The sequence below is a fragment of the Ziziphus jujuba genome, chromosome 10 (assembly GCF_031755915.1).
Source record: "Ziziphus jujuba cultivar Dongzao chromosome 10, ASM3175591v1".
NCBI lineage: Eukaryota > Viridiplantae > Streptophyta > Magnoliopsida > Rosales > Rhamnaceae > Ziziphus > Ziziphus jujuba.
This window is the reverse complement of record NC_083388.1, coordinates 9,455,561-9,479,888: the sequence shown is the minus strand read 5'-3', so window position 1 is coordinate 9,479,888 and position 24,328 is coordinate 9,455,561. Positions and strand designations below refer to the sequence as shown.

General features: G+C 31.7%; 1 protein-coding gene and 1 long non-coding RNA gene across 2 annotated transcripts; one reads left to right on the top strand and one right to left on the bottom strand.

The window, feature by feature from the left end:
• Window positions 1–2,138: 2,138 nt before the first annotated feature.
• LOC107411098 (uncharacterized protein At3g17950) lies at window positions 2,139–5,414 on the bottom strand. Its single transcript, XM_016018609.4, has 3 exons — window positions 4,784–5,414; window positions 4,390–4,539; window positions 2,139–2,746 (listed from the first exon to the last, which is right to left on the bottom strand). The coding sequence occupies exons 1-3, from the start codon at window positions 4,793–4,795 to the stop codon at window positions 2,249–2,251; spliced, it is 660 nt and encodes a 219-aa protein (XP_015874095.2). The 5' UTR covers window positions 4,796–5,414; the 3' UTR covers window positions 2,139–2,248.
• Window positions 5,415–21,059: 15,645 nt separating this feature from the next.
• Window positions 21,060–21,403, top strand: LOC132799573 (uncharacterized). The gene is made up of 2 exons (XR_009634362.1): window positions 21,060–21,154; window positions 21,311–21,403. It is a non-coding gene; the product is annotated as an uncharacterized LOC132799573 (long non-coding RNA).
• The last annotated feature ends 2,925 nt before the right edge of the window (window positions 21,404–24,328 follow it).

Sequence of the window (24,328 nt, the reverse complement as noted above, 5' to 3'; positions counted from 1 at the left end):
ATGTGGGGGGTGATCCTGAGGCAGGTGTAGACAACTATTACAGTGTCACAACACCCTTTCTGAATTATAATAATAATAAATAACATTTTCCCCTTTATTTTATATTTATTTTAATTATTTTTTCTAGACAGAAAATGTGAAAGAATAAATGAGTCATATCAGATAATGGCAAAATATTATGTCTGTGGTTGTTTGAGATATTGCATAAAAATGTATAATAGTATAAATACACATCACATCAAGTTCATAACAATAAGATCAACAGCTGGTGCATTTGTTTGATATTTTCATTCAATTCTTTATCTAATTTATATTTTTTTATTTTTCATTTTTGGCTAAAATCTTCTTGTTTTAAGGAGGCAAGTGAATGGTCAAAGCCACCAAAATAGATATTTATATATTATAATGCTTAGCTAATCTTAGAGAGAAATATCTAGAATGAGTCGTTGTCGTGGGATCTTAACAAATATATATAATTTATTTCTCTATTTTTTAAATCCGATCAAAAGGGTTAAAAATTCACATGAATCTAGTGAACGTGTTTAATAAGCTAAGCAAAATTAGCCCGGCAGTCATAGTTTTAAATTAATCTCTTCCATTAGTTTGAATAATCACGAGCAGAAATATCAGCTATTCACATTCAAATCCTCCTGGAGCCATTAAAAAAAAAAAAAAAGACTATCTTTATAAAAGGGGTAAAATAGAAAAATAAATAAATAAAATCTTTCTTTTTCCTTTTTAATTTATAATGTCAATTCTTGTTAGTTGAATAACACTTTTTTTTTTTGGGTTTACCTGCGAAGCTACTCCATTTGATTTATATTGATCCTATGAAATAAAAATAAAAATAAAAAAACAAGAAAACATTGAAAAGAAAGATAAAGTCCGAAGATACGTCGCCCTTGACTAAATACCCTGTTTTACATAACTGAGTCATGGGTCCTGCCTTCTTTTGAGGTGACAAGTTTGAAAATTTGATCATCCTACTTTCCTTTTGTAATATGGAATTATTATTATTATTATTATTTTCTTCACTTTTTTTTATTATCGCTTTGTATATTTATATATAAGATTTATTTATAATACAGATATTTATATTTTTTATTATTCAGATTTTAATTTTGATAATAATTTTTTTAAATATTATCACATAAAAATAAATATTGATAAAAATTATTGTCAATACTAAAATCTATATTATAATATAATATAAATCATTTCCATCACAAAATTTATATATATATATATATATATATATTCAAGTTGATAATCAAAAAAGAAATAATGATTGAACGATGTTTCATAATTTTTGAAAATCCCAAAAGATGCTTTCAAAATCCCAGGTGGAAAAAGCCATGAAATAGGGGTCTCAAATAACATGCCTAGAAACCTAGCAATGCTGTCTTAGATTAGATTAACAGCTAGTAGTAGGACCCATTCTACTTAGGATACCATCTTCAACGGTGAACCATCTCTTAAATAGTCTTAAATTTTGTAGTTTCCAATATCATGATATTTTGTACCAAGTATTGCAGTCTGGCTTGGTTCCAAGCGTATACATAATAATGTGTGTGTGTGTGAGTGTTTGTCTATATAAATTAGAGGCCGGATATATGTTATTTCCAATAAATAGATTGATAAATGGGAATTATATATATATATATATATATATATAATGTCTGACTAATAACCAGTGACACCAAAAAATCTATTGCTCACAACTCCCCACTCTCACAGGCGTTGGATCCACATGTGTGAGGATCCATCCCTGTAGAAAGGAGAGGGAGCGGGGTGGATAATGTTCCGGGAGCGTTAGAAATTTACCCCAATAAGATGGTGATTTAACAGTGATTTAGGCTAGCAGAGTACTGGCAGAGCAGAACCATTATTCACCATCTTGAGGAGGCGCTTTCAAACAGTAGTTAATAGTTCAGTAAGGAATATTGCAAATTTACAAATGTATCCATATGTTCCAAATTACTCTAGCTAATGCTATGATCAAACTGATACCAATTGTTATGACCCAGTTATCCCATTAACCCTTATTGTAATTTTGGATTAAAAAGAAGAAAACCTGCTTCTGGTTCATTCATGTCATAGATGCAGAACAGGTTTCAGAATCTCTTAAAGAAATGCAGTTGAATAAATACCTTTTTCTTATTATTTCATACCACCAACATGAAATTCAATTACCCACCGATACATTAAAAAAATAATAATAACAAAGGAACTGTGACAAATGTTTTAGTCAGTGGGAGTGTTGTCCACACATGCATGAGAACAGCAATGGAATCCCATGTCCAATGCCATGTTCCAATTCTGCATCTTTAATTCTCCTCTCAACCTCCGTACTACACAATGGACTTGACCGAGGAGGAGCAACTCGGCCATCAACGAATAGCGAGTTTGGTTCTGAAACGTGCTGAGGTACAGAAAACTCGTCTGGTCCATAGATGTTAGGGCTCATTTGGTTCCTTCTACATTCATTGGCAGCTTTCCTCTCCACTGCAAGAAAATGGCCAAGTGATGGACCATTATTGTTGTTCACAATCTCAGCATCAGTGCTGTTCCTTGAGCACAGAGAGAAAAACCATATCCTAGACTTCCCATTGTTGTTCTTCTTTTCTTTACAATTATCTTCAGCTTTCCTTCCCCTAAGTGACTTTCTTGACAGCTCTAGAATGCTGGTAACACCTATAAGGCTCCCAAGTGTGATGCTCTTATCATGGAAGAAAGATCCTGTGGACTGCAAATTAACCAAAAGCATAGTACTTTGAGAGAGAGATTTTGTGCCAAATAGTTCTGCATTTTACCACTCAAAACTTTCCACAATCGTACATTGGGTGTAAAATCATAACTTTTTTTTCTTTGAGCTACATTGGTTTTTTATTAAAGATTAATTCAATAGCTTTTCACTTCTACGTTTAGATGTGTTTAAAATTTATTACTCAAAAGGTGCATTTGGCATCTCATATTAAGAGAGTTTCAACAACCATTTTAGAAGGCCACTAGCAATTATAGACAGAGCGTTTTTGTCTGGTGACGCATTGGTCGCTGTAATGTGACAACTTGTTTATTTTTTTAACAATATGAAATTCACCGCTACATAAGCAAACCCATAACCTTCTATTTAATCAACGCCAGCAACAATAACACTTTTATAAAATATAAGCTATTAATGGATTATTATTTACATATAAATTATTAAAGTAAATCGAGTCATTTCTTTAGCCAAATAAGTAATATTGTTACTTAGTCACATCACTTGCACTCATCGATATGACTCCTAAAAACATTGCCTAAGCACTTGCTATTGGGGTTTCTTGTACATGAACAATAGACCTTCAATACAGTCCGTACACATTTTGCTTTGTAACTCCTTTTAATTTTCACAATTACATGTACATACATACATACATACATACATACATATATATATATATATAGAAAAATTTTACTATGCAGATGGTTGGCATGTGAATAATGGATATTGACATTTTAAAAAAAAAAAATCGTCATCAATATTTGTTTCCATGTGAGAGTATTGACGATAGATTTTTCAAAAACTGACTTCAATATCCATGATCTACATAGACGAACTCCATATATATGTATAATATAGGTCAACTTCTAGGGGGAAAAAAGAACCTAGCTATATATGTTTTCCAATTAAGTTAAAAGCATATATCAACAATTAGTATGGAAACCAACTTCTAGATATTAAGTCCGAAATACTGACATCCAAATAACTAATCTCTAGTGAGTTGCTCTAGGTAACATATTCTGTCAAACTCTTTATCTAATGGCAGGGAAAACACAAACCACAAGTAGAATCATGTCAGGTATAGAGACTCTAAAAATGGCCAATATTTAATGAACAGCCAGTGCGTATATATATATATATACATACAACTTGAATGTATTGAACAGAGAGCTTAAGAAAGCACCAACTTAGACATGGGTATTACATAAGGTATTCTTTCCAATGCAGCAAGAAAAATGGTGTTTTCAGTGTTTTTGTTGATTCCAAAAAGGATAAGAATCAATTATTATTATTTTAAATCAAGCATTTAACCTCTTCTTCTAAAGCAAACAATGACATCAAAGAAAAGGACAATGCTCTCAGTTATATTTCAACATCACAAAGAATTCTCTTCATCTGGCATATGAGTTAAAACTCTTTCTTCGGAGGGAAGCATATTTTTGTAAATGAAGATAACAAAGTAATAAAAAACAAAATAAAGGTATATCAGAATCATGTCATATATATGATGGTTTTTACTGCTAAAAAATAAAAATCCCAATACAACCATCAAAGAGAAAATGGCTTACAAAAATGTACTGCGGCAAAAATTGTAGCTCAAATATCTGAGATTTTTACTGACTGACCTCTGTATCTAAATCTGATGAAGAATCAGTGGAAGAGGTTGGAGAGCCGGTGATTAAAGTGTTGAATGAAACTGATCCAGAAAAATCATTGTTTCTACCCAAACCGACTCTTACATTAATTGGCTGCAAACCCAGAGGCCAACCTTCTTCCTACAATCATATCAATCAGAAAAAAAGTAGAAAAATGATGTACAGATTTTCCAGCATTATTTCCCGCTCTATACTAAACAAAACAACAACAATGTGATAAGAAATGCTAGTCCCACAAACCAGAGAAATTATAGGAAAAAACCAGGAGACCCACACCATACGAAACCCAGAAAGAAAAACAAAATTTGAGAGAAAACCCAGAAGGTAAAATCCAAAAGAATGAGACAGAAGACAAAAAAAAAACCTGCTGAGCCATGTTTGGCAAGTACTTGGGGCAGAGCTGAGTTTGATGGGTTTCTAGCAGATAAAACCCAATGAGGTCATTTCAGGTACCAGATAAATAAGTGAATAAGAGAAACTGTCAAATATTTTCCTTGCTGTGATTTCTGTTTATGATCTAAAGAAAAGCTTCAGTTTGATAGATCATGGATGATTCAGTTTTTCATCTTTTTGACAAGGTAAACTCTATATAGGGGCTTTTTACTTTGCTCAAGAGTCCAAGCACATCAATCGGAAAAGATAAAAGAGAGAAAGACAGACAGTAAAAAACAAAGAAAGAGAGTCAAAAAAGAGTAAGAAATTAACAATAATATCATCAGCTAAGGGATGTCATCATTTGTGAGACACTGTTTTTCTGCTTTTCTTGGGTGTTTTGTTGACTAGAAAGAGAAAACAGAATCATTTTGTACCCCCAGAGCCAGAGGAAATTAAAATAAAAAACAAATAGAAAAGTCCAGAAATGAGGTTCAGAACCTGTCCACCAAAATGACAGTATTACCCAATCTGCAGAATAGTTTAAAAGTATGAACAATTCCCTTAAAAAATTATTTAATTTCTTTTTTTCTCAGGCTCCTTTCTTTACAGAATTGAAATGAATAGATGGTGAGGGACTTAGAAGATATGAAGGGAAAAAAAAAAAAATATATATATATATATATATATCTAGATAGCTTCTTTTAAGGCCCCCCAAAACATTGGAATCCAATTACAGGGATACATAAGGGATATGAAGAAAAAAGGTGGGAAATATAGTCATTTTAGAAAGGTTTTCAAGGCGGAGCATGATGAGGTCGGATAGGAGGATCCAATAAAGTGTACAAATTGGAAAAAAGGGTAACAATTTTGCTTTGTTGGGTAGCATTAAGCTATAGTGTCTGAAGAAGTCCACAAAGCATTAAATGGTGACTTTGTTCTTAATGGCCCACAATCACTCCCTCGTCATGGCTCGAAACCCAAACTTTTTACCAACTAGGTCCACATAATATGGCCTAGAAGAAGAAAAAAGAAGAAGCTACATGACCTGTTACTTTCTCCACATCAATGTGTCATTATCATTGTCTTCTTCTTGGGCTTTGTTTGATATGAATTTTAATGTTATTTTTTATTTTAAAGTGTTAAAATTATTATTGTTTTGGTAAATAAGTGTTAAATTATTGAGGGCTTAGACAATTTTCCCAAAAAAAAAAAAAAAAATTTAGACCTTTGAACAAGTTTAAAACTAAAGCCAGTAGCTTTTAAAAAATTCTTTCAAAAAACAAAAAGTGTAAAGAAATATAATGAAAAGTTATCGTAAACAAAGCCTTCTTCTTCTTCTTCTTCTTCTTCTTCTTTTGTTACTGTTTTATGAAATGTTTCCCATCTACAAGTATCATATTTTCATGATCCGGCTGTTCATTGCAGAAGTACTCGGTTCAATATGATTTGAGTAGAAAATAAGCAAAACATCTTCGAAATTCTCTTCTCTCTCTTTTTATTTTTTTTTTAATTTTCTTGGTTAGTATAATATTAGCCATTTAAAATTTCCAACTTAATTGAATACCTCAATGTGGTAAGATATATATATATATATATATGCGTGTAATTATTATTGTTTATTTGCTCTTTTAGTTTTAGAACAACATTACAAAAAATTATAAACAATTAAACATATTTTCTTTCAATATCATCTGTCCACATCTCTCCATATTTCATAGATAAGATCTGGATCCCATTCTATAATATCTGATGGAAATTGACTAGGAATTTGTAGGTTTTTGTTACTTCTTCTGATTACTTAATAAAAAATACCCATAGCCAAAAACTTTGACTATACATTTATATATTTAGAGTATCTTCAATTATGGCTCTATAGATTGCTAAATCTTGTTTGTCTACATCAAAATTTTAAATATTTATTAAAAAAGAAAAATGTTTCAATGATTTTATCTAAATACTTTATCAATCTAATATGACAAAAAATATAAATAAACAATGTTAAAGAAATTATCTGTTTTAGACTATCTATTATTTTTCTATTGTTATTTTTTGTTTTTTTGGTCACATCAGAAAAATATATAGCTATTCCAAAACAAAACTTCTAGGGATCTATTATACAATATGTCAAGGTGATATGGAAAGAAAAAAAGATAGACATTATTAAGATGACTCTTTATTTTTGCAGAGTCTATTAGACATTTTTAAGTTTACTCAGAAGCAAATTAATTTTTTAAAAAATTAAACTTTATTAAAAAAAATCTTAATAAAATATATGTAATTAATTGACAATTATAAATAGAATTATATACATTATTATTAGACAATAATTTTAAAATTAACTGTTCATTTATACTTTCTAAATTTATATGATGTCAATTTCCATATTACATAAACAGCAATACATATTTACTATTGAAAATGTTGTAATTCAGCAAAATAACATTTATCAGTAACATTTTTTTAAAGGAAAAAAATAGATAGATATTATCAATTATTATTATTTCATTTAAAAAAAATTAGATATGCACATCATTAATTAATTCGGATTTAATCAAAATCATTGAAGATCAATTTAGAATTGAATGTATATCAAGTAGACATTCATATCACATAGATTAAAAATTCTTTTAACTTCTAGCTATATAGATAGCAATTCATAAAATCATTAAAAATGCTCTTAAACATATATAATTTGCAATCAATAGCACATTCAACAAGTTTAAGTGGTAATCACCTCTGTTGCTTAACGAAGAAATTTATGAAGAAACCTTTCTAAAAAATTACAATAACGGAAATGACAAATAGATACCAATACATTTTTTTTTCCTTCTTTTTATTTTTATATTTATCTTGAAATGGATAATGAAGATTGAGGAGGGAAAACTACTCTCCTATCTTTAAGCAATTAAGAATACGAGATGTCAAGACAATTACACAGTGAGCCAGTACAATCAAACTATTATGGACCTGCTTATTTACCATATCAAAAATAAATAATTGTTCTATCTTGTTATAGTCCAATAAACCACATTAAACCATCTTTCAGACTATAAAAAGAAAGAAAAAAAAAACAAAAAGTGCCCTTACCCATCTTATAGTTAACATGAACTTGTGATATAATGGGATAGAATTTAACAAATTACAGATCTTCAGAAGTCCATTTTGTGAAATCTTTGAGAGATAAAAGAAGGGGGGGGGGGGGGGGGGGGGGGGGGGGGGGGGGGGCGGGGTGGGGAAGTGCAAATGCTTTAATTATCAAGAAGTAGAAATGAATACTATTGCGGTAGGGAATTTTTTGGCACTGAATCGAGATATTAAAAAAAAAAACAGATTATTCTGGTTCAATCAATACTATCAAGAAGTCTTGAGTATTAAATGAGAAGAGATTCATCTTCGAAGTGAACTAAGAAGTAGATTATAAAAGCTAAAAAAAGTATTTTGAAGGATTTCAATAATCAGATTCATTGATATTTCTAGTATAATAAAAGCTATGACATATATAATCATACATAATTTGATGGAATTTTTAAGCTTGCCATCAAATCTCAAAGCTCAATCCTGAATAAGAGGTGGAAACTACCAAATTGGAGTAGGATAGGGGTAGAGGAAATTTTTGGTATAGCGTTAAATATCTTGGCAATTCCTTAAGGAGTTTGAATCAAGATAATTTTGAACCTTGTTTGCCCATTAGTTTTCCACTTAATACTTTCATGTTAGGGTAGAGGAGCTTGGTAGCTCACAAAGCTCATAACCATTCTCATCATTTTTTATTAAATCAAGTCCACCACGACGACATTCATAAACTGCTCTATAATTCCTAGCATATAACCCCAATTTAGGTTGACCTCTTCTCTTACTTTTAGAATTTTTTTTTTTTCTGTATTTGTGTTTTTGGGGCTTATATGAACACATGGTAGAGACTAGAGAGATCTAATCTTGAGTGAAATAAATACTACGGCTTTGATCCTCCCTTTTCTTCTTTTCGTTCCTTCCAAAAAGCCGAGATGAATGAATTTTTAACCAAAAACAGAGAGCAATTTATAGGTTTTTTTTTTTCTAATTTTTTTTTAATTTTTTAATATATCACACGGTTTGGGTTTGAAAACTTTGAAATGTAGGGGATGTATTCAATTTAGAATTTGAAGGATTTTAAAAGTCTTCTAAAGTTTTGAGGTATTCGATTTAGATTTTAAAGGAGTCCATACAAGTCTAATGATATTCAATTCAGATTTTGATATATTTTATAAAAGTCCATTAAAATCTAGATGTATTCAATTAGGACTTTATAGAATTCTTTTAAAATCTGGTGGTATTCAAAAAGTCATTGATTTTAAAAAACTTTAAAAAATGATGGATTTTAATGGATTTAAAAGGATTTTAACAGGGAAATTGTGAAGAAAATTGTCAATATGAAATCCACCTTTAAATCCAAAGATTTCATTGGATTCTTACAAAATCTTTATGGAATCTGTAGAATTACATAACAATCCATCAAATCCTTTAAAGTTTATAATTAATTTTAAATCCATCAAATTCTAAATTGAATACATCCCTCGGGTTAAAAACGAGCATGGGCCTTGTCATTTCGGATCGTGGCCATGGAAGTTGAAAGTTGGTTATGGAAGGGCCGCTTTGGATTTTGTGGTGCACCCACCTATCAATTGAAAATTCGTATCCTAAGTTTTGGGATAATTGTAAATTTTTGTTGGAGATGCTACTTAGAGATTAAAAATAATGCCATTCCATTTTGGACGATTTCATAATTGATCTCTTTCTTTTTTTCTTTTTCTTTTTTTTAAATAAATCTAGAAGCGGAAATTTCATCACCAAGAAACTCAGAGGTATAATTGACCTTTAAAAGTTTTGAAATTGATAACGAGTAATTCACTTATCTTTTATTTATTTATTTTTTTTTTTTGAAGGATCACTTATTCTTTATTATAACTAGTTCAAATGATGGGAAACTTAACTAGTTAAAAAATGAACGACATTCATTATATGAACAATTATTTCTTTTTTTTCTTTTTTTTTTTTATCAATTTTGTTTTTTTGGTCCACATGAATTTTCATTAAGAAGAAAGAACAACATCAGCAATAATAAACTGTAAAAGTGCTGGAGGATAACAGTTCCCTCATGAAAATGAAATAGATGTATACATAACTTTTGAACAGTTCCCTCATGAAAAAGAAAAAGACGTATACATTAACTTTTTTGGCTAACCAATCACCTGATTTATTTGCCTTAATACAAGATGATGAAAATGAAGAATAGCTCTAGAGGAGTCAGGAGCTATAATGCCAATTCAACACTCCCAACCACCGTTTTTAAAATAGCCATCACAACTTAATAATTTAATCAAACCTGTGGCTGGTTATGTACATAAATCCACATGCGCGCACTTCATTATTTTGCCATATCAAAAACCCACGATTACGAGCTTTCCAAATTTCCCAGCAAAGCATAGTCAATAGCGGACTAAGACGCTAACTATCAATCTTCAAGGTTTAGGAATTTGTAATTTTCTCTTGCAGGAAACAACTAGGAAAACTTGGAACACGTAAGATCATGCAATCTAAAATTAAAAATGGAGCCAAGTTAACCAGCCCATTTTATCTCAGTCACACTCGTAAATACAAATGCTCAAGAGTTTCCGCATGGATTTTTTAAATGGGACAAAAATTATCATTGATAATATGTCATCTACGTAAATTTTCCCGTGTTGACAAGATGTTTTGTAAAACTTTCCACATGAAGTTCCTTGTCTTCAGTTGAACATGCAATCTTCCAAGAGCTAGTAGTAACAGTGGATTTAAAGGAAGCCGAAAACGGGTCCACACCAAACTTTTGATCATATAGATCATGGTAACAGGATTTTACTGTAAAACTACCATTCTCATGCATATTATGTTAAAAGTAATATAGTAATTTAATGTGGTTTCAAACCCAAATATTCTTGAAGTTTTTAGTTCAAACCTTCATAATTTCACCCCAAAAAAAAAAAAGAGAGATATGAAATGGACCCAAAAATGCCTCGTAAGGAAAAACTTCCTCTTATTACAGAGAGTAATACTAGAAGAACCATTAAAGCTTATGACATGTTTTCATATGTCAAAATTTTATTGGTTGTAATAATAATATAAAGGCAATAAAATAATACACATGAACATTTGCTATACATCACCATACCTTTAGCATTATTCAAATTATTAGTAAAAATATTATTATTATTATTATTATTATTATTATGTTGAACTTTGAATTTTCATTAATATATGAACTGTTAAGTACATATTCAGTGAGAAGAACTGATAGCACATTTCCTTTAAAAACAAAAAAACAAAAAAGAAGAAGAAACAATTGGCATTAGAAAATAAAAATAAATAAAAGAAAAAACATTCTAATCTCTCCAGCTCTCAGAATCCCAAAAAGGTGACTCTCCCAACCACCACAACCTTTTTCTTTCATCTCCTCAAGCTCCAGACATCTCTCTAAAAGACTTGATCTCCTTGTAATTAAAGTTTTCCTCCCATCTCTCTCACTTTGCCGCATTACACATAACAACGGCTCACCATTTCTTTTGATTCGCCTAATGCCTGGCAGACGCCTCGTGCAGCAGAGAATCGGAATCGTCTCTTTCTTGGTCCAAAACGATACTCTCGAATAGAGACGTCTTTCATGGCGAGCACAGTCAACGTTAACAAAGCAAATGTCACAAATTTGTTTTCCTCAACGGATTGAGCAGCTTCTAAAAATTTTCTATACCCCCTCCATCTTTTAATGTGTAGAAAATTGTCAAAAAAAAATATAAAAAATTGCAGAACAGTAAGAAAAAAAACCCATTATTATCATTATTATCTATTGTCAAGTGGCTCAAGCGGTCGGAAAAAATCACCAAAATCTAAAACCCAGCGAATCAAGGAGAGCCTAAGAGACGAAGAGTCCCAGCACGAGTAAAAGTGTCATTTTTCTATTCAGCAATACTTTCTTACCAATCAAAATATTCTACCCAAATTTATAATTTAAAAAAAAAAAAAAAGGGGGAAAATTACTCAAATTATAGATAAATAGAATGGACAAATGCTAGAGCAATCACGAAAGTAACGACATGGTTTCAATGTGTCAATATTTTATTCATTGTAATATTAATATAAGTAAATCAGGTAATGACGCATGAAGTATATCAAATAACTAATTGAAATCTTCTATTCCCTTTTCCTTGTCTCCATTTTTACTATCCCCATTTTTATTGTTCCTTTTTCTATCTCCATTTTTTTAATCCCATCTTTACTATTTCCCATTTGTATCCCATTAGTAATAAACCATTTAGTTTTTTTTTTAATTAATATTTTTTTAATAAGGTGGTATCCATATCCTTGGTGAACAAGATGGAAACGTGAAAAAAAAAGATAAAAATCCTAAACATGATTATAGATAACTATAATTGTTTCTTTATTTTTAATTATTATTTTATTGGTTAAAATATTTTATATTAAACCAATAAATTAATAATACATTGACTTTTGCTTTACTTCTTGATATCTCTATTGTTATTCAAATAGCTAAATACAAAATATAGGATGGAGATCTTTTGCTCCATTTTTCAATAAGAATTTATCCTTCTTCTACTTCTTCTTCTTCTTCTTATTATTATTATTATTATTATTGTTACTATCATTAATGGCTAATACCAATAACTGTAATTGTAATTATTATCAATCTTTCTTTTTTAATAATAAGCGATATCCTTAACTCATTATTTTAAATCTATGTTAATAATTCACTCAAATAATAATAATAATAATAATAGTAGTAAATCACAAATCTTTGTTAATATCGTCCACATGGCCATGCGACAGTGTCTTGTTTTTGAAAAACAAAAGTTATATTAAAAAGATCAAATACATGTTGTTACAACGACAACAACAGCATCAACAACAACAATAATACCAACAATATTACAAGAGATTATAACAAAATAAATAAATAAACATATTTCTTTCAGTATAACCTGTGCACATATTCTCCATATTGCATAGGCAAGATTTGGATTATATTACTCAATAAAAATACCTATATCAAATAATGCTTGGGTATAAATCAATATATTTAGATATGTATATATTTCAATTAACAGGAAATTCAAAAAATCCAAGTGGTAATTACCTCCGTTGCTTAATGAGAAATTTTTGAAGAAACCTATATAAAAAATTAAAATAACAGAAATGACAAATAGATTATGATTGATTTTTATTTATTTATTTATTTATAATCTTGAAAAAGATTATGAAGATTGAAGAGGGAAAACTACTCTCTTATCTATAGGCAATAAAAATACAAGACAATTACAATAAGCCAATACAGTCAAAATAGCATTGACCTGCTTATTTACTATGTCAAAAATAAATAATTGTTCTATCCTATGGTACTCCAATAAACCACATTCATATACTACAACAAGTGCACTAACCCATGTTTATATTAAATATGAAATTTGTGATATAAGTCCACATTCAAAGAAGAAAAAAGGTATGGGAGAGAAGGAAATGCCAAAAGCAAAGATCTAGTTGGTTTCTTTTTGATTAATACATAGAAATCAGCTTAAAACCATCAAATATTTATGGTCAATGTCTCACTCAAAAATAATAATAATAATAACAATGAAAAACCAACAAATTCGGCTGGTTTACTTTGGCTCTGTATGAGGAGCCTAATTTTATATTATAAAAATTGACTTGTTCTTGGGCCGGGGGCTTATACTCAGCAAATGTCACTCAGCAGTACTTAGCTTGGGCTTGGGCCTCTCTAGTTTAGGGTTACTCTAGTCAGTCCGACTTGAACACCAACCACAACCTTTGGCAAGTTGCAATGGTGGCCCCAAAACCATATCTAACTCGATTAATCCCCACGTTATATGAAAAAAATAATAATAATAATAAATAAATAATAATAAGTAAATAAATAAATAAATATATATATATATATATATTTATTTTTCAAACAACCACCACCTCATATCACGTACCCAGTCACAAAAATTCTGTCCCTGTGAGGATAATCAAATGGGAAAATTATTTATTTATTTATTTATTTTTTCATATAATAGTCTAAGTTTAAATTTTCTACCCTAATATCAAAAAATAAATAATAAAACAAATTGTAGAGAAACCTGACTTGTTGTAAAGGAATGATAAAACTATTGCTTTTTGCCCGAGTTTAAAATCCCTACATCAATCAATGTCAAAAAGATATACATATGTATATATAAAATACAAATGGTAGAGAATCCTAATTTGTTATAAAGATGGGGGATTGAGATACATAAAAGGCAAATATGCTTCTATTATTACTTCTTCCAATATCAAACTCTTTTAGGAAATTAAACAACCTTAGACTTAACATTGAGAACGTAGTCTTACATTCTAGCATGTTTAAGTAATAAAAGAAACAACCTCTCAACATCAATGCAATAGATTATTGCTACCATAGCTCAAAGTATCGATATCTTGCATTTTGGCAGTTTTGGAGGCAAGTAATAGAGCACTTATGTCGTTGCACATAAAATGGAGAGTATAATGGTTGCATGGTGTTCATTTGCTAAATAGTTCTCTTTATGAGAGAAACAGAGTGAACGTAAAAGAGAGTGCATACCCATTGAATGGAAGAAAGATATTGATACAATTTAGGTTGTGACCAAGAAAAATAACATATGTTGTAGTGGACGTACAATCATCACTATTCCCTACCCAATCAGTGTCAGAGAAAGCATGTAGAGCAAGATGTGAATTGCTTCGCAAGGAAAGACTAAGAGAATGAATACCTTTGAGATATCGAAGGAGGTGCTTTACTGCTGTCCAATTAGAGTTTATGGGTTGATGCATAAATTAGAACAACCGATTAACACTGAAGGCAATGTTTGGCTACGTTATTGTCAGATATTGAAACATGCCCATAATTTGTCAATACTGAGTGGGAGAGGGTAAAGGAGAGCCATTAGACAAAGAGGGTGACATAGTAGGAGACATTGGTGTGGAGACTATATTAGAATCCATCATTCAAGCACGATCTAAGAGATCAAGCACATACTTCTATTGTAAAAGATGAAGACTAGCTGCTGTAAGCAATACTTTAACACCAAGAAAATAGTGCAAAGGGCCAACTTCCTTTAAAGAAAGACGATGAGCAAGAGATGTGACAAACAAATCCATAAAAATAAAGGAGCTTCATGCAAGAACAGTATCATCTACATAGACAAAAAGATAGAGAGAGATGTCATTCTTCGTATAAATAAAAAAGAGAGTGTAAAGTAAGCATTTTTGAACGCATAGGAAAGAAGAAACTATTTCAAAGCTTGATGCTATGCCAATGGAGCCTATTTCAAGCCAAAAAGAGCTTTTCGAAGGTTACAGATATGGTCGGGTAAGGAGTCAATGAAACCAAATGGTTATGTAATGTAAACCCATTCTTGTAAAAAAAAAAACATTTAAAAAGGAATTGTTAACATCCAATTGGCATATGGGCCAATTGTTAGACAAAGCAACGCATAGAACGACGTGAATAGTGGACGGTTTGATGATGGAACTAAAGGTATCAAAGTAGCCAAGTCCTGGGCATTGATTAAATCTTTTTGCAATGAGATGAGCTTTATTAACAGAACCATCCAAATTATATTTGACCCAAAAAATCCAACAATAGCCAATAACATTATGAGTCGAGTGAGGAGAAACTAGATCCCATGTGTGATTGGTTTGAAGAGCATGATACTCAGATTGCATGGTAGCTTTCCACTTTGGAATTTTTAAAGCTTAGGCAACATTCTTGAGTTCAGAAACTAATGGAGAGGGAAGCTTGGTGGCAAGAAAGAAGTCAAGAAGAAGTTTAGGCCTAAAAATATAGTTAAGAGCTCGGGTGTGCATGGCATGGGTGCAAGCAGGTGGAGACTTCGGAAGACATATTGGAACAAGGGAGGAATCATGATGAGTGGGCACATTAGCATCTGACAGAGTCACATGAGAAGGGGAACGAGTATTGGAACTGCGATCGAAAGGAGGAAGAGGAGGTAGAGGTGTTGCATGGACTGATGTACTCTAATGGGAACATGAATGTGAATGAGAGAGAGATGATGGAGACAACAAAGATGAAGAAGTAAAGGGCATGAGATGAGAGTGTGAGAACTAAAGAAAACTATGTGGAGTGTCAGATGGTGGAGAGAAGATGTGTGTATTTGAAGGACAGTAAGAGAAATTACATTGAGAAGACAAAGTACAGAAAGGAAAGATGGACTCCACAAAAACAAGATGTCTAGATTGATAGACTTTATCTGTTAGTGAATCATAGCATTTTAAACCACTTTGGGACTCTAAGGGCCCCAATAAACACAAGGAATAGATTGGAAGTCTAGTTTGTTACAGTATATGGGGTTTTGACCACAGGTAACATAAGCAACCAAAAATTCTTAAAAAATCATAGTTAGGATTTTTTTAAAAAAGTTCTTGAAAAAAAATAGTTGAGTTCAAGTTGGGAGTAACTAATCTATTGATTAAATAGATAGCAGTAGTAAAAGCAGAAGACCAAAATTTTTGTGGTAAATGGGCTTGAGATAAAAGTGAAAGTTTAGTTTCACATATATACCGAAGATGACGCTTAGCATATCCATTTTGCTATAGAGTGTGTGGAGTGGTAAGAAAATGACTAGTTCCATTAGTTCAGATAATGTTTATATTTTTAAGAATTAGCCTCCATTATCAGAGTATAAAGAGATTATAGGAAGTTGGAAGAACTTTTCAACCAGAGTTTTAAATTTTATGAAAATAAATGAGACATCAAATTCATGTTTAATAGGAAATAACCATACGTATTTAGTGTAATTGTCAACAAAAATAACATAAAAGTTAAATCCATACAAGGGCAGGTCCCCAAACATTTGAATAAATTAATTGCAAAGGTTTAGAACTAGACATTGATGATTTCTCAAATGGAAGCTTATGGGATTTATTCTATTGACAAGAATTACAATTAAATTTAGTAAAGGAAGCCACAGCAAGAGAATAAGTTGATATCATTTGATGAAGGATTTTATTAGATGGATGACCTAATCTATGATGCCAATCTTCTAGACTTGTACAAATATTGACAAAAGCATAAGGAGAAGAAGATTGATCAACAATGGTTGGCCGTTCAAAGGTCCTTCCATCAAGTGGTCCTTCCATCAAGTGGTCCATTGAGAAGTACTGTGCCCGTTTGAAGATCCATTATAAGAAAGCATGTTGGTAAGAATTCAAGGAAGCATTATTGGTTTAACAAAATTTTAGGACAAAAAATAAATTTCTAGTCACAGTAGGAACACACAAAATATTAGATAAGGTAAAATATTTAGAGGAAGAGTAAAAATGAGTAGAACTTATGTGTGATATTTTGAATTTGTTATCAGTCCCGACTGCAATTTCATCTGGGCTATCATATTCAGAGTGCAAAGAGAGACTTTGAAGATCATTAGTAATGTGATGAGATGCTCCAGAATCAATTAGCTAGGGAAAGAAATGTGATGGAGCCGATGGTGGTGGGCCAAGAACAGAACCAAAATGAAAAGCCTGGGGAGAAGGAACCCGAGGAAAACTATTTGGTTGCAGTGTAGGAGTATAGGTCCATTGATGCTTAAGAAGAGGACAATATCTAGCGTAATGACCTAGTTGAGAGCAAAGCTGATAATGCCTTTTATACCTTATGGTGCTAAACTGTTGATTACATCCCTTAAAAGTAGAAGAAGGTGCACTGTGTTTTGACTGGTAAAACAGAGTAAAGTTAGCCTTGGACAAGGAGGAAGAAGTTTTGCTGGCAGCGTGAATAGTAATAGGAATGCCATCATTCTTGTTTTCGGTTATTTTTCTATAATTTGCATGTTCAATTAATTTATCATAAAGCTCCTCAAAACGAATGGGTATATCTCTAGAGAGGAAGGTAGTAGATATGGTTTCAAACTCAAGAGACAACACATTAATGATATAGATAGTGAAATCATTATCACTCATAGGAGCATCAAGTAAGGCTAACTCATTAACTACAGATTTAACATCATGCAAGTAATCTAAGATGGATCTGTTTCCTTAAGATCAAATGAATTTCTCATGCAAATGGATCAATCTCGAATATGAGCGCTTGGCGAATGCAAGAGAAAGTTTGTCCCAACCTCTTTTAATGTGTCTGCAGTGGAAACCAAGCGATGAACATTGGTTGAGAGAGAGGCAAGTAATGCACCAAGCAACAGGGAATGTTGACAAATCCAGAAGAGATAATCTGGATTGATTGAATTATCAGGCAACATTAGAATAGGACAGGGAAGCGAACCATCAATAAATCCATAAAGATCATACTCCATCACAAACCATCAAATTGTTTTCGCCAGAGAAAATAAGTTGTCTCTGTTAGTTTTAAAAGTGTCTAGGCTGTAACATTGATAACTACCAATGTTCTATTTGTAAAGATTGGTTCAATGGTAATTTTGAGAGAATCAACAACTGCTGACGATTTTGAGGAAAGAGTTGTGGCTATATTGAGGAATAGAAGGAAGAAAAGTTACGATAGAAAAGAAAGCTTGTTAAAGCCTAAGATGCTCTGATACCATATGAGAGAAACAGAGTGAATGTAAAGAGTGCATATTCATTGAATGGAAGAAAGATATTAATACAATTTAGGTCTAACAATTAGATATACATATACACACTAATACTTATCCTAGTAACATAAAGGATATGCAACCAGATATAATAACAAATAAGTAAAACATAAATACAAATTAGTTATTCATTATTACTATTATTGTGTTAATTTCTAAATTTGCATCACAGTGACTAGTCGGTTGCGCATATGCTTAATAGGTTGGTTACTTTTCCAGATAGACATGATTATGGTGACTATGATTGACAACGTTTCGGTTTTATGTTTTGAAATCAAGTACAAGGGTAAATGGTTTTAGAAGCCATGGAAAATATATAGCAAGTTTGCTAAAAGAAAAACATAGATTATTTTACTTTTTGGTTTTATTAAAAGCCATGGAGCTTTCAATCATTGCAAATTAAGCTTAACTAGCAGACCAGATTGATATATAAGTTCAGCTAAAGAAAATGACCATTCTTCTTGGTAAATAATGGGAATTACAAGTTGATTTCTAGATTAAGTGTCTCAGTAATTGTTAGATACATGTTAGTCATCCTATTTCAATATAGAGAGGGATGGTTTTGAATCTAAGATGATAGAAAATGAGGTAAAGATTGAAGAACCAGATGAAAGAAATGCAGAACGAGAGGACGAGGACATTGAAGAGAAAACATAAAGATAAAAAAAGCTCCTACATGTGATTGGGAAAATCTCACTTTATCAAGAATAACCAATATTTAAATACACAATATGCAGATATAGTAGTTATGCTTTACCAAAATAAAAAGAAAAAGAAAAAATAATATATTAGTTATACTGATATACATAAAATCTCCTAAATACGATATTAACAACTAGATAAATATTATAAACAATAACAACATGCATACATTCAACATTTATACTATTTGGAAAACGTAAAATAAAGTCCCATATCGGTAGGAAATACATATAGAGTATATCATAAAACCTAAATGGGCTACTTCATCATATACTGGTTTTGGGTTGAAACCTCATTTGGGCCTGGACAAGGTGAGCTTGAATAGAGAGTAAGCTGATTTGCACTCTTTTTAAGTGATATCAGAACCATAAAAGATTACCGAGTGGATATGGACCAATGAATTGAATAGTGATAGGTCCTTTAATTGATTGAATGGAAATTAGGTACCCTAGTGGAATTTCATGTCGATGTGGTACAAACCAAAGTCCTTCATTGATAGGAAACACAAAGATAACTCAAGTGGACCTAAGTGGGGGCTATTCTACCCATTACCAATTAATTTTAGATCGGAATCTCCCTTAGGCCTATCTTTGGTTTGTTGGGGTAATTGTTGAGAAAATGCAAATCAAAGTTCTACATTGGTAGGAAATATAAAGTTAACTTAAGTGGACCTAAGTAGGTTATTCCACCCATTACCAATTGGTTTTGGATTGGAATCTAACTTCGACCTGGACAAGGTAAACTTGGGTAAAGTGTGAGTTGGCTTACGTTCTCTATATATACTTTGGAATCTCTATTATTAATTAAGAAAAACAATAGATGATTGTTGGTGGAAAAATGAGGAACATTAGAGTTTCATTTGGCAAACAGGATTTGATTAGAGTGGATATAAAAAAAGATGACTAAATTGGATTGGGTTGGGATGGACTGGATATATTTATTATTTATCCCATGTTTGGTGCAATTCAAGAATGAAGGTGGGCCATTTGATAGATCGCAATGAAAGAGAACCCCATGATCAATGGTTGAAATTAAATGATGGAACTTCATGTTGAGGTGGTAGGAGTGGCAGGTCCCTTGGTGGATCATGACGAAAAAGAACCCCCATGATCAACAGTTGAAACTAAATATTCTATAAATTTTTTTTCCCAAAAGGGAGGAAAACAATGGCAGGGATTTATGATGCAATACATAAATGCAACAATTGAAGACAATCAAGCATGCCCACCTACTCAATCTTCCCTAACACATGCAATATCTATGCAATCAACCATGCCCTCTGTTTCCCTCTTTCCTAAATCCCTAATTTAAAACAATAAAAAGAGGAAATAAATGAAAAATACTTAACTATCCCTGCCTTAAATCTCAAATGTAGTGCATATGCAAACTCTGTTAACTATTTTCATAGAAAAAAGTAAAAGGACTACCAGTGTAAGCTTTCTTATAGTTTAAGGTGTAAAATGTATGAGAAAGTATTTCAGGATGCAAAAAGATATAGTTCAGGGTGCAACATGACAATATGCTATTACTAACTAAGACTGGGCAAAACCCGACTAGGACCGACCAACCCGCCTGAACCGAACTATTTGGGTCGGTTTGGGTTGGTTTTTAAGTCTTAATAGGGTCGGTTCGGTTACAGATGCATTGGATCCGTGGTTTTCGATTCGGGTTACGGGTGGGTAGAAAATTTACCCAACCCAAACCGAACCGACCCATACCAATCGTCTCTCGTCTCTTTCCACCTCTCCAGGAATTTGATGCTTGAAAATTAAAAAGAAAATCTCTTGCTCTCTGCCAGTCGAAATCTCTTGCTCTCTGCCAGTCTGCCTTCAGGAAATCTCTTGCTCTTTGCCAGTCTGCCTTCATCTCTCCTCTCTTTCCACTTCTCCAGGAATTGGATGCTTGAAAATTAAAAAGGAAATCTCTTGCTCTCTGCCAGTCTGCCTTCGTCTCTCGTCTCTTTCCACCTCTCCAGGAACTTTTCTAAGGTTAGCCATTTCTCATCTCAGATTGTATTATTGCTTCTTTCTCTCTCTCTGTGGCACCGTTGACCGTCGGGCATCGACAACTAATCGGACAGCTTCTCTGTTAGGGTTTTGTTTTCATGCTTTTTTTTCTCATTTGTTTCTCTCTCTTTCTCGCAGATCTAGCCAGTGGTATTTGAAGAGAAGGGTACCATTCGAGCTTCAATGGTAGTTTCTTAACATCACTGTGAGTTTCTCTCTCTCTCTCTCTCTCTCTCTCTCTAAAAACCCCTAATTTTATTTCTTTTTGTGAAGCATTTGTATTGCAAAATCAAATTTTTTTTTTCAGTTTGTAAAGTAGGCATTCGGTGATTTTGTTTTTCAATCTTTGTGTGTTTTGTAATAAAAGTGCGAGATTCTGGAAATGGAAATGTGCGGTTGTGACTGTTTGGTTGCTTAGAATTTCGGATGATGAAAAGAAATACCTTTTTTTTTATATATATATATATTAGGATTTTTCTGCCCCTGATTCTTTCCCAGTCATACAATTACCAAATATTTGTTTTTCTTGTGCCTTAGTCTAGTCTGGGGTGATTTGATTTCTTAGATTAAGCATATTATGTTTCTTTAACCTTAAGATATTGGACTTCCATGCAGAACTTTGTTTCCTCAACTTATGGGCATCATGCAGTTGTTGTCCTGCATTCGATGCCTTTTCCGAAAGTTTTCCTATTGCAATGCATTTCGAGTGCAATTATATGTTGGCCTAATATAAACCATAGCATCTAGTGCATAAATTTTGTATTAATGTCTCGCAAATCAATTAAATTGGCATACTTTCTAGCTGATTTTCTGTTAACCTGTATGAGCACTGTTCGATTAATGAGTCTTATGTATCATTTCAATTTCAATTTTGGGCAAAATGATTATATGACACCTGCCTACACAATCAATCCGTGGACGTCTATACAGTTCAACAAATCATTAAACATTTGTTTAGATTATATGTATATATATGCTGTTTTCTATTTAGTAGGGAAAGAAAAGACATAAAAAGTTTTATATTTCTTTCTTTTAAAGTAAATATGTAAGGGAAATTCAGATATAAAATGGTTTGCACATGTTTTTTGCATAGAGGAACAACTTCATTTGTTGTTTTTCTTCCTTACTTGGGTTCTAAATAAGAAAATGGCTATCATTTAAATTTTGATTTTTGCTCTTTGATTACATTCATTGGTAATTAACTAATTGGATATGAGGAAAGATTAAAAAAAAATATATATATATATATATATATCTATGCATTGTGAGAACTTTCTCCTTTAATTTCATATGAATTCATTTTAGATTTTAATTATTTGTATAATTATCCAGATTTACAACATAGGTTGGTTTGTTAGCTAACTGAGCTACTCACTGTTGGTCTCAACTAGAAAGCATCCTGAGAGGAACAAGAAGGATAGGATTCCAAGTTCCGTTTGATTTTGGTGGTTGAGAAATTTGGAGGTAGGTTATTAGACTTTTTTTCTCATTATTTTTGCATCAATTTGTGAAATTTGAAGTTCATTAGAAGTGGGAAGGTGAAAATTAGTTTTGGAAAGTGTAGTGAAGCTTAGGTTGTGAAATTGTTTGCTGTGAAGTTTGGAGATTGTGAAGTGAAATTTGTGTTATTTGATTTCTATGAAGTTATTATGAACAATGTGTGAATCTCATATTGATTGCATCCACAACATCAAAACATCAAACCATTAAATGTGTCATCGGATATGCATCTAAAAACCCTTCACATTTTTCTTCTATTTGATATGGACTTTACTCCTAAATCTTTTAAAACTGATCCTAAATTTATTTTTCATTTTTTTTTGTTTTTTTCGATTGAAGGATTTAATTCTAATGTGTCAATAGATTTTTTTTTCTTTTTTTTTTTTCCTTTTTTGAGTAAACCGATAACCAAAAAAAAAAAAAAAAAAAAAAACAGCAAGCACCTTAATGTAGTAAATTAAGTAAAACTAATTCTTTTCACATGGATGTGCATGAAATCTTATTATACTTTTTGTTTTCTTGTTTCTTTTTATATGTTTTTCAATAGATTTTTTTGTTTTTAATAGGTTATAGATGGATGAGGACCACAATGATTTGTATGATATTAATGAATTGGAAGAATATCTAAATGAATCAGAGAAAGCTGAGTCTCAACCTTCAAAATCGGATAAATCTTATAAGACACAAAAGAGAAAACCTTCTAGGGCTCCATCTTGGGTTTGGGAACATTTTGAAAAAATTCCAAAATTCCAGATAGTGATCCAAGTAATCCTAGATGCAAATGTAAATATTGTGGGGTAGATTATGCATGTGATACTAAGAGGTGTGGAACTAGTACGTTACGGAATCATTTGATGAACCAATGCAAGAAATACCCTATAGGACAGTGGAGAAAAACCAACAAGTTCTTTCTTTCGATAGTAGTAATAGTAATTTGGTGTCTACAAGTACAACATTTAGTAAAGAGGCATGTAGGCTTGCATGTGCTCAAATGATCATCATAGACGAGTTGCCATTTAGCCATGTTGAAGGGGAAGGGTTTAGAAAGTTTTGTAATACTTTGAACCCTAAGTATGAACCTCCATCTCGTAGAACAATTTCTAGAGATGTGTTTCAATTGTACTTAGATGAGAAAAAAATTTTGAAAAGTGTGTTTTCATTGAGGAAGCAAAGGGTTTGTCTTACAATGGATACATGGACTTCCATTCAAAATAACAATTATATGACTCTTACCGCTCATTTCATTGATGATGATTGGAAGTTGCATAAGAGAATTATAAATTTTTGTATTGTCTAAAATCACAAGGGTAAGACAATTGGTAAGGTTATAGAAAATTGTTTAATTGAATGGGGTATTGAAAGGGTTTTCACAATAACGGTTGATAATGCTTCTTCAAATGATGTGGCTATTAATTTTGTGAACAAAAGATTAGATTATTGGAAAGGAAATTTTTGGATGGTAAGTTTTTGCATGTTCGTTGTGTTGCACATATTGTAAATTTGATTGTGACATTTGGATTAAGGGAAATTCATGATAGTATTGTTGGAATTCGTAATGCTATTAGATATGTTCGATCATCGCCTTCAAGGTTAACCAAATTTAAAGAATGTGTAGAAAAGGAAAAGATGGAATTTAGAGAAACCGTGGTTTTGGAT